The 13,736-nt window shown below is 46.1% G+C and overlaps 1 protein-coding gene across 3 annotated transcripts in view; it reads right to left on the reverse strand.

The window, feature by feature from the left end:
- LOC144104000 (putative phospholipase B-like 2) overlaps nt 1-13,736 on the reverse strand; it is a 171,130-nt gene that overhangs the window by 41,530 nt on the left and 115,864 nt on the right. For 2 of the 3 annotated variants that reach the window (XM_077636768.1, XM_077636769.1), the window contains 2 exons: nt 13,341-13,501; nt 1,153-1,248 (listed from right to left, as the gene is read on the reverse strand). In XM_077636768.1, coding sequence (XP_077492894.1) covers nt 1,153-1,248; nt 13,341-13,501 — 257 coding nt within the window. The remainder of the gene's footprint in view (nt 1-1,152; nt 1,249-13,340; nt 13,502-13,736) is intronic. The other variant, XM_077636770.1, reaches the window with a different exon arrangement.

The raw sequence follows: 13,736 nt of genomic DNA on the forward strand, positions 1-13,736 counted from the left end.
GGCCGCTTATCGCATCAAAGTAGCAGCAACGAAGATTGACCTGGAGGTAGTGCATAGCGTCATCTGCAACTTCGCTTCGATGCGCGCCCGTGTCGGACGCAGTGGACAGCCGAAGAGCGCGGCCACGCTCTCGCGTGTTTGCACTAAGATTGGGCGACCCCGTACATTTCCAATAGATGCATAAAGTGTCTTCCCATGTTGCCTACGGAGGGAGCACTGTCTGGAAGCGTAATTTCTGATTCACTAATGGAAAGCAATAAAGTTTATGTAAGCCGAGCACTTTTTTCGCAGGATAGCACGTTCAGAGACACCCAGCGGAAATTACACTGACAATGAGGATGGCCGCATTGAATTTTTGTTCTCGGTAAAAATGAATTACATGATTCTTTGTTGCTAAGCTGACGTTCGTTCAGGTAGAAAAGATACATTTACTATGGAAAATATTGGATTAAAAATGCAATGCATTTCCTCTGCCACTATGTAACCACTGTGTAACAAAATCATTTTGTGAAGTTTATCCATCACTCACGTCGAGCAGTTAAGACTGCCATAGAAAACCAATGGGGAACGCTTTTGACGATAGCAAAAACGTTGACACCAAAAAAATCCATCCCTGCCGACGAGAAATCTGCAGATATCGTGAATGTTATAGTGAAATTTTATATTACATGAAAAAATAGCGTGCATATACTTTTCCCCGTTCAAAAATGCTTTTGCCCAGAACTGGTTTGGTTTGGTATATAGGGGTTGCATGTCCCAAAGCGACTCAGGCTATGAGAGCCGCCGTAGTGAAGGGCTCCGAAGATTTCGACCACCTGGAGTTCTTTAACGTGAGTTGGCATCGCACATTACACGGTCCTCTAGCATTTCGCCTCCATCGAAATTCGACCGGCGCGGCCGGGATCGAACCCGCGTCTTTCGGGTCAGCAGCCGAGCGCCGTAACCACTGAGCCACCGCGGCGGACTTTCGTCCAGAATTGATGGTTAAGACTGCGGGGATAAGGGGCCGCAGCTGGCACAGGGCAGGGTTAATCGGAGGGATATGGGAGAGGCCTTGGTTCTGCAGTGGGCGTAGTCAGGCTGATGATGATGATGATGATGTTTACGCAGCTTTGGACTCTGATATTACTCCGGAACAATCATCATACTCACGGCAGCTCTTCGTGGTACCACACAAAATCTGGGGGCAATTTCTTCATTCTGTGCTTGAATAGGTTGTAGTTAATTACGGTCCATTGGCTGTTACCTCTGGAAAGTAGACCAAAGAAGGCATAATTTAGCTGAGAGAGGGGAATTTCTTGTTAAAGTCGAATTTCGCTAGTGGTCGACTTGAGTGACAAAATCTGTGGTTGTGCGAGTATTGTTTTATAATAAGCCTCAAATGCAAATAGTTGCATCAAACCTAATATCAAAATATGTGTACTAGATGTTCATTTCTAACAGTGTTGAATTAGCATGCCGGAGAATTCAAATTTTACCGAAAAATGACCCACAAAATCTCACCGAAAAAGGCATTGTTCTGATATCTAAAATTGCTGTCTGCAACATGTGTCCGTGCTCACGAACATAAAATGTCTACACGAGAGTACTAAACACTCTGAAGCAATGCAGCAAATATCCACCCTAGAGCATCATAATCTTTAAATGATCACAAATAATGGCCTGGGGAAACAATGAACTAAAAACTTCGAAGGCCGTAATGTTAAAATTAAAAAAAAAACAACTGCTCTGCGTGACCAGGTATGAGACGTCCTATTCTCGTACTTACATTTCACCAAACCACTGAGGCCTCCTTTTGTCAGGCGCACAGCTTGTGATATTACCTCGGTTTCCCTTGAGAAGTCGAAGCGCAAAAAAGGACAGATCACGCTTGTGTGTTTTTATGTTTTATAGCCTCTTTGACATGCCTGAAACAAATCGCAGTACAGAACTGTGTGTAGAAAGACAGCTTCATTAGTCGAAAAACTGCTGTTCGCTGCACGGACGTTGCGGCCGTGATATATTCCTATAATCGTTCATATCTCGCCCAGCATGGAAGCAATGTTAAGAGTATACAGTAACTACCAGTCCTGTGACAAGAGGTCATTCTTGACAGCATCGTAAGTCTTCAGTGAGATGACGGGTGTTGCTTACATAATTTTCGCTAGGATGCTGTGTTTGTGCATTCCTAGTGAAAGCGAAAAAAGGCAGCAGTGATGGTGCTATCTTCAGGGACATTGCTTGTTTAACCATTCTTCGCTTGCCGCTATGTAGATAAGAGTGGGGTGAAATGCGATATTTTGATACCTAGCGCCTCCTGTCTTTTAAAAGTGCAAATTAAATGCAGATTTATCTGGCATGACCTACCACGTGTCTACGGCTAATTAGCGCAAGGCTGGAATTTAAAGCGCAGTTCCTACGAGCCCGTTCCTGCGTTCCGCGTCGCTGTCATCATTGTCGTTGTTGTAAGCGTAACAGGCCACCTGACAGGTGGCGTGTCGGAATGGACGACCACCGGAACAGGGTAGCCACGGGAAGAGTCAAGACAGTGGCTAGTAGGCTAACACACCCCCTGCATTCAAATTTCGCATTACCGACTATCGTATTTGTCTCTAAATGTTTGTTTCTCAGCAGAGGCGGAAATTTCTGCAAGGCACATTTTTTAGTACTGTGCGTTTCACCTGACCTAACTTCATGAATATTTGTAGAGTGCTTAGTTACTGCAATTCGTTATAGGTCTTAAGCGATGTTTGAGTATGTTAGCGCTTCGCGTTCTTATAACAGAATTATTTTTCCAGCAGACTCTACATGGGGAAAAACACGACATTGTGCTGTTGTTGAGGGCTTAAAATAAGGATAATGATTTGTAGCTTGCTCCGAGGTTATAGGTTATACCCTTGTTTTGCAAATTTCGAGGATAGTGCTAACGCAAAAAAAAGAAAACGCTGACTTCCTACAAGCGCGCACAAGATTACTGTGTGCCATGCTGCATGCCAAACCATGCAGGCAGCCCCGAAAATCCCATGCCCAAAACCTGAGCAGCTCAAGCCTAGCGGAACACGACAGCTGGTTCGCCGGTCGCAGCAAAGAACTAAGGCCGTAGAAACCCTGTACCAGAGTCCTTCAATGCTTTCCATGCTAAGCCCAAATAACAATACCCGGAAAGCCCAAATACGAAGACAATGTGGGCCTGTTGGGCGGAAAACAGCCGCTGCGAACGGGGCTCGCGTGGCCGTTTGTGCCCCCACTCCGACAGCTGCGCCACTAGCGGCACAGCGCTGTCCCAATGTGAAAATTTGGCCGGAGTTTCGTGACCAGAAAAAGCATTGAAGCACTATGCATTTACTGAGGGCCCGTCTCAGTCCGGGGGCGCAAAGCTCTTAACTGAATGAAGTGTTTTTCATCATCATCATCGTCGTCGTCAAGAAAGCTCCGGAGCGCCTGCCTTAGGCGTGTTGGTGTTCCCAAAGACGCCCACCACTGAACAGTAAAGAAAATGAGAGGATATTAGAGGCGTGAACTACATAAATTCTTTATTTTTTGGAACCTGAACGGCCACACTTTCCGGCGTGTGAGAGCAGCTAGTTGTAGAGGACTGAGCGAAAGAGGAACAGCTTTAACACGAGAACCAAGAAACGTTCCGAATAAAAGAGTAATTTTAAAAATTAGCGTACGGTTTAACGTGGCTAAGTGCAGAATATCGTGCAGTAGCACTAGTTATGGTGTGCACTTAAGGTACTTATGTGCTAAATGCATTTATTTGATCTAAAGCTTTTTGCCCGGAAGGTATTTACCATGAAAGCATTCACCCTAAATGCCTTCGCCATAAGACCTTTCACTTAAGGACATTCACCCTAAAAGTCTTTGACCTAAAGGGTTTTACGCCGAAGGCCTTCCAGGTGTGTACAGGTTGCCGACAACCTGGTGGACCGCCTGCTACAAAGCAGGCTTCAAGGACGAACGTATGTCCGAAATTGGAAAATGCGCACGGTAGTGCTACTGAACTAAAGATATTACGCAGCTAGGACATACGCAAGGCCCTGTTGTAGAAATGTCCTGTCTCCAGCGTGCAACGAAACAAAACAGTGCCGGGTTCTCTCTACGCAGTGTTTGTCATGCGGGTAGGCACACAGAGACTGTGTTTGTGTCCATACCGGTAACGGCAAGCGAATTTAGTGCAAAGCTCAGTAATGTCTTAAGTTTGGAAGATGTCATCTTTTGCCCCGCGCAGAGGAGCAAAATGCGCCAGTTGGATGTTTTTAACATCACACAATTTTCTTGCGTTCCGGCCGCTCGCGATGGCCTTTTCATAGTTACTGATAGTGATGCCAGGACGGTAGCAAATTATTTGGCAGTGCCTGTTTGCTGGCAGGTATGAGTAATAAAGTTAAATTGAGGATATTCAAATTTGTGTCACATTTTGCCACACCTTCTCCTATATGCGGCGCAACCCACGGAGATGGGGAGAATTCGATGCTAGGTGACAGTAACGGCTACTCTCATAACTTCTGTAAACTCATAGTATTTGACAAGACAATAGAACTGCAAATCAAGAGCCAAATTCGAGGCCGGTTTGCTCTGTTCATCTCCTGTCTTTTTCTCACAACAGCTTCTTAGGCGCAGTGCACGTCGTGCAGAGATGTCCTTTTAGAAAGCTTGGCGAGGAGGTTGTTTTAAGCTATGATCATCTGCTATTCTGAAGAAGGAGGGGGTGTCTCCAAACACATCGCCAATGTTTCTGGTCACCGTCTCGAGTCGGGGTCTTGGCGGCTTGGGAAGCAAACAAGCGTCTGAACCACTTACATGTTTATCAACGTGGCAGCGTTAAGGGCCCCGTGTCACAGAAAAGCCGGTGTCGTCGGCGTTGGCCGTGAGCGAAAAATCCCTCCCCTTCCTCCTCCTCCTCCTCCTCCACGCAATTTACGCAACTGTCCCAACAAATAGCGCGCGACGGCAGCGCCTCCAGCTCGTCTCGTTCGGGCGCAGAAGGGCCGTGCGGGCACCCAGGAATTACGCGGTGAGCGGCGAACAACGCAGCGCACATCCAAAGCGCGTTCATCACGAAACTTGCGGCTTGCTGCCCGTTCGTTCGGCGCGGAAGCTAGGCTGGGGTTCGTGGCATCGTGTTAGTTGAGAACGATGTGCCGACGAACTACGACTACAACTTCAGTCCCACGCGTTTCGGCAAGGCACCTGGCAGCGCTTCTGCGTGGTTTGCCGCTCCGCGCATCCGTTTCACCTTACGTAGCAGAGCGATTTGTCTAACGGGCAAGGCGTCGCGCCGAACGGACGATGGCGTTCGGGGCTCAGTGGTTAGGGCGCTCGACTACTGGTCCGGAGTTCCCGGGTTCGAACCCGACCGCGGCGGCTGCGTTTTTATGGAGGAAAAACGCTAAGGCGCCCGTGTGCTGTGCGATGTCAGTGCACGTTAAAGATCCCCACGTGGTCGAAATTATTCCGGAGCCCTCCACTACGGTACCTCTCTCTTCCTTTCTTCTTTCACTCCCTCCTTTACCCTTCCCTTACGGCGCGGTTCAGGTGTCCAACGATATATGAGACAGATACTGCGCCATTTCCTTTCCACCAAAAAACCAATTATTATAATTATTATTGTTCCGCGGACTCCCTGGCAGCGCTGCAACACGGTGTCGCGTCCCACTCTTAGAGGCGAAGCTTAAGCGTCGTGCTTATTTTATATATTGCAAATTCCCTCCATGCAGAGCGCATTAGAGAGCGCAGTGAACGGTCGCAAAGTGGTACGTGAGAACAATACTGAAAGGTTTTTCCAGTAGTCATGAGCGCCTATAGATAAAAATATTGCACCATTATTCAGGATTAGGGGGCAGAAGAAATACACATTATACATTGCTACAAAAATATGCGTTGTACAATAAATATGTTAGGATTAGCAACGAAACAATACAAGCCGCGCTATCAAAAGGATGAAATCACAACAGCAGCTACAATATGAACCAACGACAATGAAATTAGCAAGAACAATGTACAAATGCTATTAAGACCAATAACAATAACGCTTAAACATGACAAATTGTCACGAGTCTGATATGACATCCTCCGACAGAGGATAACTGTCTAAATGCAACAATGAAGTGGTCAATGCCAGCCTCAAGTGCGCACACTTCTGGGAAACAGATATTGCGTGGTCCAGAGTTTCATGGATGCCACAACGGGCCTAGCTTGTAGAAGAGTAGAAGAACGGCTGATTGGGCGACTTGGAAATGCTCCATAATATTAAAACAACGCTAAGCAACAAGGACCAAGAACGATGGGAACACACAAAACGACGCTCATCTTACAACTCCTACAACTCGCTCATTAGTTGTAAGATAAGGGCCGTTCTGTGTGTTCCCTTCGTTGTTTTATTATTATGGTTATAGAAATGCCCGCACGTCCAATTTAGTGGCGCGGGCGATTCATGCAAGCCGCGTTAAGTCTCAACCGATGAATAATGATTGCGTTGTTGCACTGAATGGCACATGGAAGTCTGAAAGTCGTGTTTAGATGGAATTTTTGAAGGCAGCTGTGATGAACACCTGGCTGAGCTCGGTATCTCGCTGTCGCACTGGGCGCAAATAAACCAGGAAACAAGGCTGATATATTGAACAAGGCATGCGATATTGAAAACGAAACTTCCCTTTGTACACAACCCGCGAAGGCAGTCCTTGCATCTACATCCGCCTGTTCGTTTCCGTACATCTCTAAAATCCCCGAGATCCACTGGAATACAGCGTGGAAGCCTTTCCCGCTCTGATGAACGAAGCTCAGCGGTTTCGAGAAACAGCTAAGACAGCGAGGACAGAGAAACAGCCAGAGACAGCGAGACAGAAAATAAGTCCCGCTGCTCAGTCCGGGGTTTGCAAGACTGGTTTACAGTTACAAAAACGCCAAACCTTTAGAAGATTCACCGGAGATATAGCGAATGGATTCCCTAATAGCCACAAGTTAGCCGTTGAGGTCTGTTTATGGCCAAAGGTGCAGGGGTGAACCATCTGCTGAGTAGGTGCGAAAATGACCTCGGTTGACGTGGCTGGCCTTACGGATTCGTAGAGTAGAACATGCACATAGATTTAAGGGCGTTAGCTCTTACTCATCATGTTTCGAAATTTTCAAGGGGTCTGCTACCACCCTGAGATCACAGCGCCATCTGTGGCAGCAACTACTCATCACGTTCGAGATTTCGTGGGGTCTCCTACCACCCTGAGACCACAGCGCCATATGTTGCAGCAACTAGAAAACAGCACATCTCGCATTGAGACTTGTAGCGCCATCTGCAATAGCATTGTAGAAACAACCACCTGCCGCGTTTCAATGATGACGTCACGGTCCAATATAGTGGATATAGGTTGAAATATGTGAATATGACGTCAGGGGACGAAATGGCGGCATAGTGTCGGCTTCTCGAATCCAAGATGGCGGCCATTAAAATCCGTTCCCCTCCCCAAAAAATAAAAAAAAATATCCTATAACGGGTACAACAACCCCAGTTACGGGACCGCTGTATATGTATGCATTCCTTCCGCTATATATATTCCGACAAGGGGCACCCATCCGGGGACTGTTGTATTCCGAATTTTGGAGGCAAATAAAACCCTATTGGTTGTGGTATAGAAATATAACCGCAAATTAAATAATGGGTAAACATTGTATACATGCAATTACTAATTGAAGCGTTACCATATCGCACCGCAAGCCGAATTCTAAGCCCACCTTGACCTCTCAAAAGAAGCAAATTCCATTTGGGACGCATCTTGAGGGGGTACAAGTCGACAATGGGTAGACGTGCATCGTAATTTCTCTGATAGATGGCGCTAGGCGGCGATCGCTCCGCTAGGCGGCGTGCGTGCACGCGTAGCCGAGCATGGTGGCAACCCACCCCGTTTCAAAGGGTACTACATTCCGTTTGTTGTTATTGTCTACATCCAATGGCACATGCCCACATAGGTGGATTGGCCAAGAGTTGGGGGGCAGAGAGAGTTTTTTGAGGTAAATAATTCCTGGGCGAAATTAAAATGAATGGTAAGGACGGAAGAAGTAAACAAAAAGGAACAACGAAATGAAACGGGAAATGCAGAACGCACGCAGGAGATCGAGACTGATGATTATAGCCGAGTAGTTAAATGATAATGATAATTGTAAGAATAAAAATAATATTGAAAATATTTAAAAAATTAACAAGGTAGCCGTCTTGATTCTATTAAAAAATTTTGCACGGCAGTAAGAACAGACTTGTGGCTGTACCAAAGTATGGTGGCCTCAAACGACACTAAGACTGGGCTTTTCAAGCAATGGCCAAGCTGTTGTAGAGGTTTCTCTAAAAACCATCTTCGCATCATGGTGTACCGGCGACAAAACAACAAAAAATGGTCTATGGTTTCGTGCTGACCACAAAATACGCAGACGGTATTAAGCGCCAACCCAGACCTGTGGAAATAAAAATTTAAGGGTGGGATCCGGCAGCGGAGCCTTGATAGAGATACCTCAACCTGCCTTGAATGGCATGACTGCCTGCTCCACGAATACCTCAGGTGCAGGTAATCATAATAATTGGTTTTGGGGGGGAACGGAAATGGCGCATTATCTGTCTCATATCTCGTTGGACACCTGAACCGCGCCGTAAGGGAAGGGTAAGGAGGGAGTGAAAGAAGAAAGGAAGAGAGAGGTGCCGTAGTGGAGGGCTCCGGAATAATTTCGACCACCTGGGGAGCTTTAACATGCACTGACATCGCACAGCACACGGGCGCCTTAGCGTTTTTCCTCCATAAAAACGCAGCCGCCGCGGTCGGGTTCGTACACGGGAACTCCGGATCAGTAGTCGAGCGCCCTAACCACTGAGCCACCGCGGCGGGGCGCAGGTAATCATCAGATCTTAAAAGAAATCCAGTTCTCATTCTTAAGAAATTTTTTCGCCGGAACCTCGATGCTGTAATATACGCTGTAGCCGGAACGATAGGTAGCACGGGGCCATTGAGGCACGCCTTTGCCAGGCAGTCCGCAACTTCATTGGCTGTCACACCGCTAAGACCTGGCACCCATATCACGTGAACAAGGCTCAAATGCGGAGGGAGTAAGGAATGGAAGGAGTTTAGAATTGGAATCTACAGCCGAAGCAAGGAACGAGAACAAAGAGAGTCTGTAATGACAGCCACTGAAGAGAAAGCTGGCTCTAGTTTGCGAAGAGCATGCACCACCGCAAGAAACTCCGCTTGGAAAAATTGGAGTGTAGTCAGGGAAGCCGCACAGAAAAAAGACCAATCTAGAAGCTGGCAATATATTCCCGCCCCTGCCTTTTCATCACATTGGGAGGCGTCAGTAGCTATCGTTAAGCTAATAGGTAGGCTTTGTAAATGGTCTTCTTATAATCCATTTAAAATGTGGGGTGGTAAATGCTTAGCGTTTTTCGGAAAAATATCATCACAGACAATTTTTACAGAGTACCCACTGTTTTTTGTCGGAAGGATGTTATACAAAAGAACATTTAAAGGTTCAAGCAAATTTTGTACCATAACTATCTGCGGGGTATGAAATCTAGGCCAGTGAACTCCAAAAAGAGAAGTCGGCAGGCAACAAAAAACAGACAAGGAGCGGTGTAAGTCTGATTCATATATCTTTAGGTACGTCTAAACAGTTAGGAATTGAAATCTAGATGATAAAGGGGGAATACGGGCTTCAAGATAAAGCACGTTATTGGCCACACATTTTGGGAGGCCAAGGCACAACCGAAGCGCTTCCCGCTCCAAAAGAACGAGCGGGCGAATTTTGTAAGCAGCCGTACCAGAAAACAGCACAGATCCAAATTCTAAAATTGGTCGGACATACAAAACATACATCAGCAAAAGTGCATCTCTCCGCATTCCAGACCGGGGAATACTTAATCTACGCAACATGCCCACAGCACGAGCCTCTTTCGCTGCGACATGGTAAATGTGGGAGCGCCATGTGAGGTTGTCATCATAAATGACACCAAGATATTTTAGTGACTTAACTTGAGGAATATTTTGTCGCTGGTAATTGAGAGACAGATGAACATGATCTTTCATTTGAAAAACAAGTACAGCGCACTTGTTTACATTTAAGGTGAGACGCAAGTCACACAACCAACTTTCAAAGAAATTCAGGTACGATTGAAGGCGCACATAGCGAAAATGAATGTCAGCTGTAGCAGATAAAAATGCAATGTCGTCCGCATAGACGAACGTTCGAATGTTTTGATGGCTCTTGGAATGGAGCTCATTAGAATATTAAAGAGCACAGGTGACAAGACTGCCCCTTGTGGAAAAGCGCTGGATTGTTTATATCTTCCAGAATTCACACCATTTAGTATAGAAAAAGACTGTGTTTTAAAGGAACGCAGATATCCACGCAAGTAATTCCGAAACTGCAGAGTATGTAATCTTTGCAATAATATGTAGTTTTCTAAGCTGTCATAAGCTTTGGCTACATCTAATGTTACCAACGCAGCATGCATTTTTGGTGCCGCGCAAGACGAATAAGACATTCAAGATCGGTGTGAGCATTCCATATGAAACATTTTTGACGGAAACCAATTTGACAGGGAATAAGGATATTATTACGGTCCACAAACTGCGAAACACGTAGTAGTATGACACTTTCAGTTAACTTAACCACGTTTGATGTCAATGAAATGGGTCTAATATTATCCAGAAAATAGCCACCACCATTGTTTTTAGGTAAAGGGATCACTTTTGCGATTTTCCACTCAGGAGGAATCCATGCATGTTTGATTTAAAAATTAACCAGCCGCAATAAGGATGTATGGGACTCCTCAAAGAGGATCATTAACATTTTTGATGTTACCCTATAAGGGTTAGGAGCAGCAGTTTCTCGAGACGAGCGGCACGTTCTTCTTTGCTTTCTTCGTCTAGTAAACCAAACAGTTCACGCTCGTTACTCCAACGTCTTCCAGACGGTGGCGGCCTTTTTTTGTAGCCTGATGGAATGTATGGAAAAGTAAGTGACTTGAGTCCCGCAGTCGTTATTTTTAATTCTCGTAGGTTATAGTTAGTAAATCCTACCAGTACTCATAATGGCACTCGTTGGAAAGAGTGCACGCACAGGAGCAGGGGATATATTTTGGTTTACCGCGGTATGCCTTCTGCTCCCCCTCCCAAGGCACAACTGAGGGATGTCGTGACTACCCGATATTAATTTACCTCGTCAGGGAGGTGCTTCACCGCCAGTGCACCTACTGTCCTCCTGGTGATCCCCAGGACCGAAAATTTCAACAGTTATCATATGCCACGAAAGTCCTCTACCATGTAATTTTTAGCCAGTACATCTTCCAATCAATGCTCCGTGGATGATGACCAAACTTCTGGCGCCTAAGCTAGTGCCAAGAATACTGACAAAAAAAGAACGATGGCAGCGTTCTCAGGCAACTATTCTGATTAAACGTTGCCGGCATACGTATCAGCTTCGTTTCGTCGATTTGCGGCAGCTCGCCGTCGTCGTCTCTGTCCTCCATGCCATGAGGGGCCGAAGGAACGCCACCAATTATAAAGAGAGGAGAATGTTTATTTTAGAAGTTCATAATAATCTTTGTTTTTTATATCGCTTCGACATTTTGTTTTGCCCTTGTTTATACTACGAGTTCCTATATTGTGTAAGCTCGTATATATTCTTTGATTTAACATGCTAGTTCCTTAACGTATGCTGTTCAGAGGTTCTGACATATATCTAGGTCTTTTAACTTAAATGTTACGACTAAATATTTCTATGTCGCTGTCTTTGCCGTATATAGGAGTCCATGGTAGAGAGAGGAGGCTCAGATGGGTCTTGGTAAAGCCAAAGTCAACAAGGCAGGGAAATCCTCAGGGTGCTTGCCAACGTTTTGACAAGTGAACTTGTCTGCTGAGACAAAGTTCTCTAGTCAAAACGTCGGCAACCACCTTGAGGTCTCCCATCCTGTGTTCACTTTGTGATTTGCTGTACATAGTAACTAATGCTTTTTCAATTACTGACAAGTGGTCTCCATACAGTGTTGAACTCATAGACCTGCTTTTGCATACATATCGATGTACTGGATTTTCCTTTGACGAGTAAATTGATTAACTGATTGATTGACTGGTTGGTTTATTGATTGGGTGAGTTAAGGAATGAGCGAGCGAGCGAGCGAGCGAGTGGGTGAGTGAGTGAGGGAGTGAGTGGGTGGTCTGTTGAGACAACCGTGGTGTTGCCTCAACAGAAAACCAATTCTAGCGAATGCGCTTCCGGATATTGGATTTGCCGCGAAGTTTTGTGTTTTCTTTTTTCAAATATTGGTAACATCATAGCGAGTTTCGAATCAAGAGCGAATATGAAATTGTAATAGAAATTCTCGTCCTATGATTCGCCATCAGTGGCAGGACACTTTACAAGTGGCCGTATTTAGGGGGCTTGAAAGGCGACCACCTCCTCAAACCGAAGGAAAGGTTCTCTTTTAAAGGTTTTGTTATGCTCATCGCACGTAAGTCGCAAGTTAAGCACATCCTAGCCTTATTTGAGCAGGACCAGGCCAATTTAATGCGCCTTCTGCAATGGGGCTATGACAGACTGGTAGTATTCTGCGATGACAGCGTATCAAAATTTTATCAATGATGTCAGAGCTCCAGTTGCTCCGGCTCCAACAGGCACTTGCGATTGTCGTCTGGAGTATACTAAACTGAGAGTCTTTAAGAGGTCCTCCACAGCTGTGAAACTGAGGCCGGACGGTTATTTTTCAAATCCATGCGAAACTTGCCAAGTGCTCCTCTTTCAGGTAACCTTTTGTGCTGCCTCTGCAAGCGCCATTGTAGCGTGGCCACGTTGTGAAACGTTGGACCTCCTTCTGTTCTTCTTTGTGAGAAAAAGCGTACCATCCTCTACCACCGCGGTTCATTTATTTTATTTATTCGTCCATATTGGAGCCCAATGGTGCGTTATGGCGAGAGGGGGTTATAAAATTTATATACAGACTTACTCTTGGAGAACAAAATGTGCATACTGACGCCAAGACATTTTTTTGTAGATAATAGCGCAGAGAAAAAATGCGAGGAAAACCAAAATAATATACAAGGGGCCTCCACACTGGGAAGTACAAGATTATGTCTCCAATGACGGATGCAAATGTCCCGGATGAAAATAGGCGACTGGCGCCAGGTAACGAGTTCCAGATTTTAATACTGACGCGAATGCAGTGGACTGCAGTGGCATTATTAGCTTCCGGCATGCACGTCTGCATACTTTGAACATGTAGTACGCCCGTCCGTCAGCAATAAAATTAACTCCACTGGTTGTTACCGAGGATGAATGCGCGGAGCATGGTGAAAATCAGGTGAGGGGCTCCTCCGTCGGCGGATACTCACGTTCCTCCTCCCCCCATGGAGTAGACGTGGACCCACTCCTTGGCATCGCGGGCGAGTCGCGACGCCGCCAGGCTGCGGAAGGCCGACGGCACACTGCTGTTAGGCGACACACGCACCCACAGGTCGTCGTTCTGGTTGCGGACACCGGTGCCCAGAATGGCCTGCGTGGCGAGGCACACCGGCGAGGCACACCCATAAGACTTGTTGTCATAAATCTGGAGCATAATATTTACCGAAGGAAGGAGAAACAGGAGGTCATGTCACAGCCTCACAATAGCGTTGCCCCGAATCGCGGCCACAAAAAGTTACTGAGATTCCATGCGGCTGAATTAGAAACGAAATCTGCAACGTTTTCACCGCTGAAGATGTAAAATGTTGAGTGCGTCACTATATGGT

This window comes from Amblyomma americanum, chromosome 9 (genome assembly GCF_052857255.1).
Source record: "Amblyomma americanum isolate KBUSLIRL-KWMA chromosome 9, ASM5285725v1, whole genome shotgun sequence".
NCBI classification, from domain to species: domain Eukaryota; kingdom Metazoa; phylum Arthropoda; class Arachnida; order Ixodida; family Ixodidae; genus Amblyomma; species Amblyomma americanum.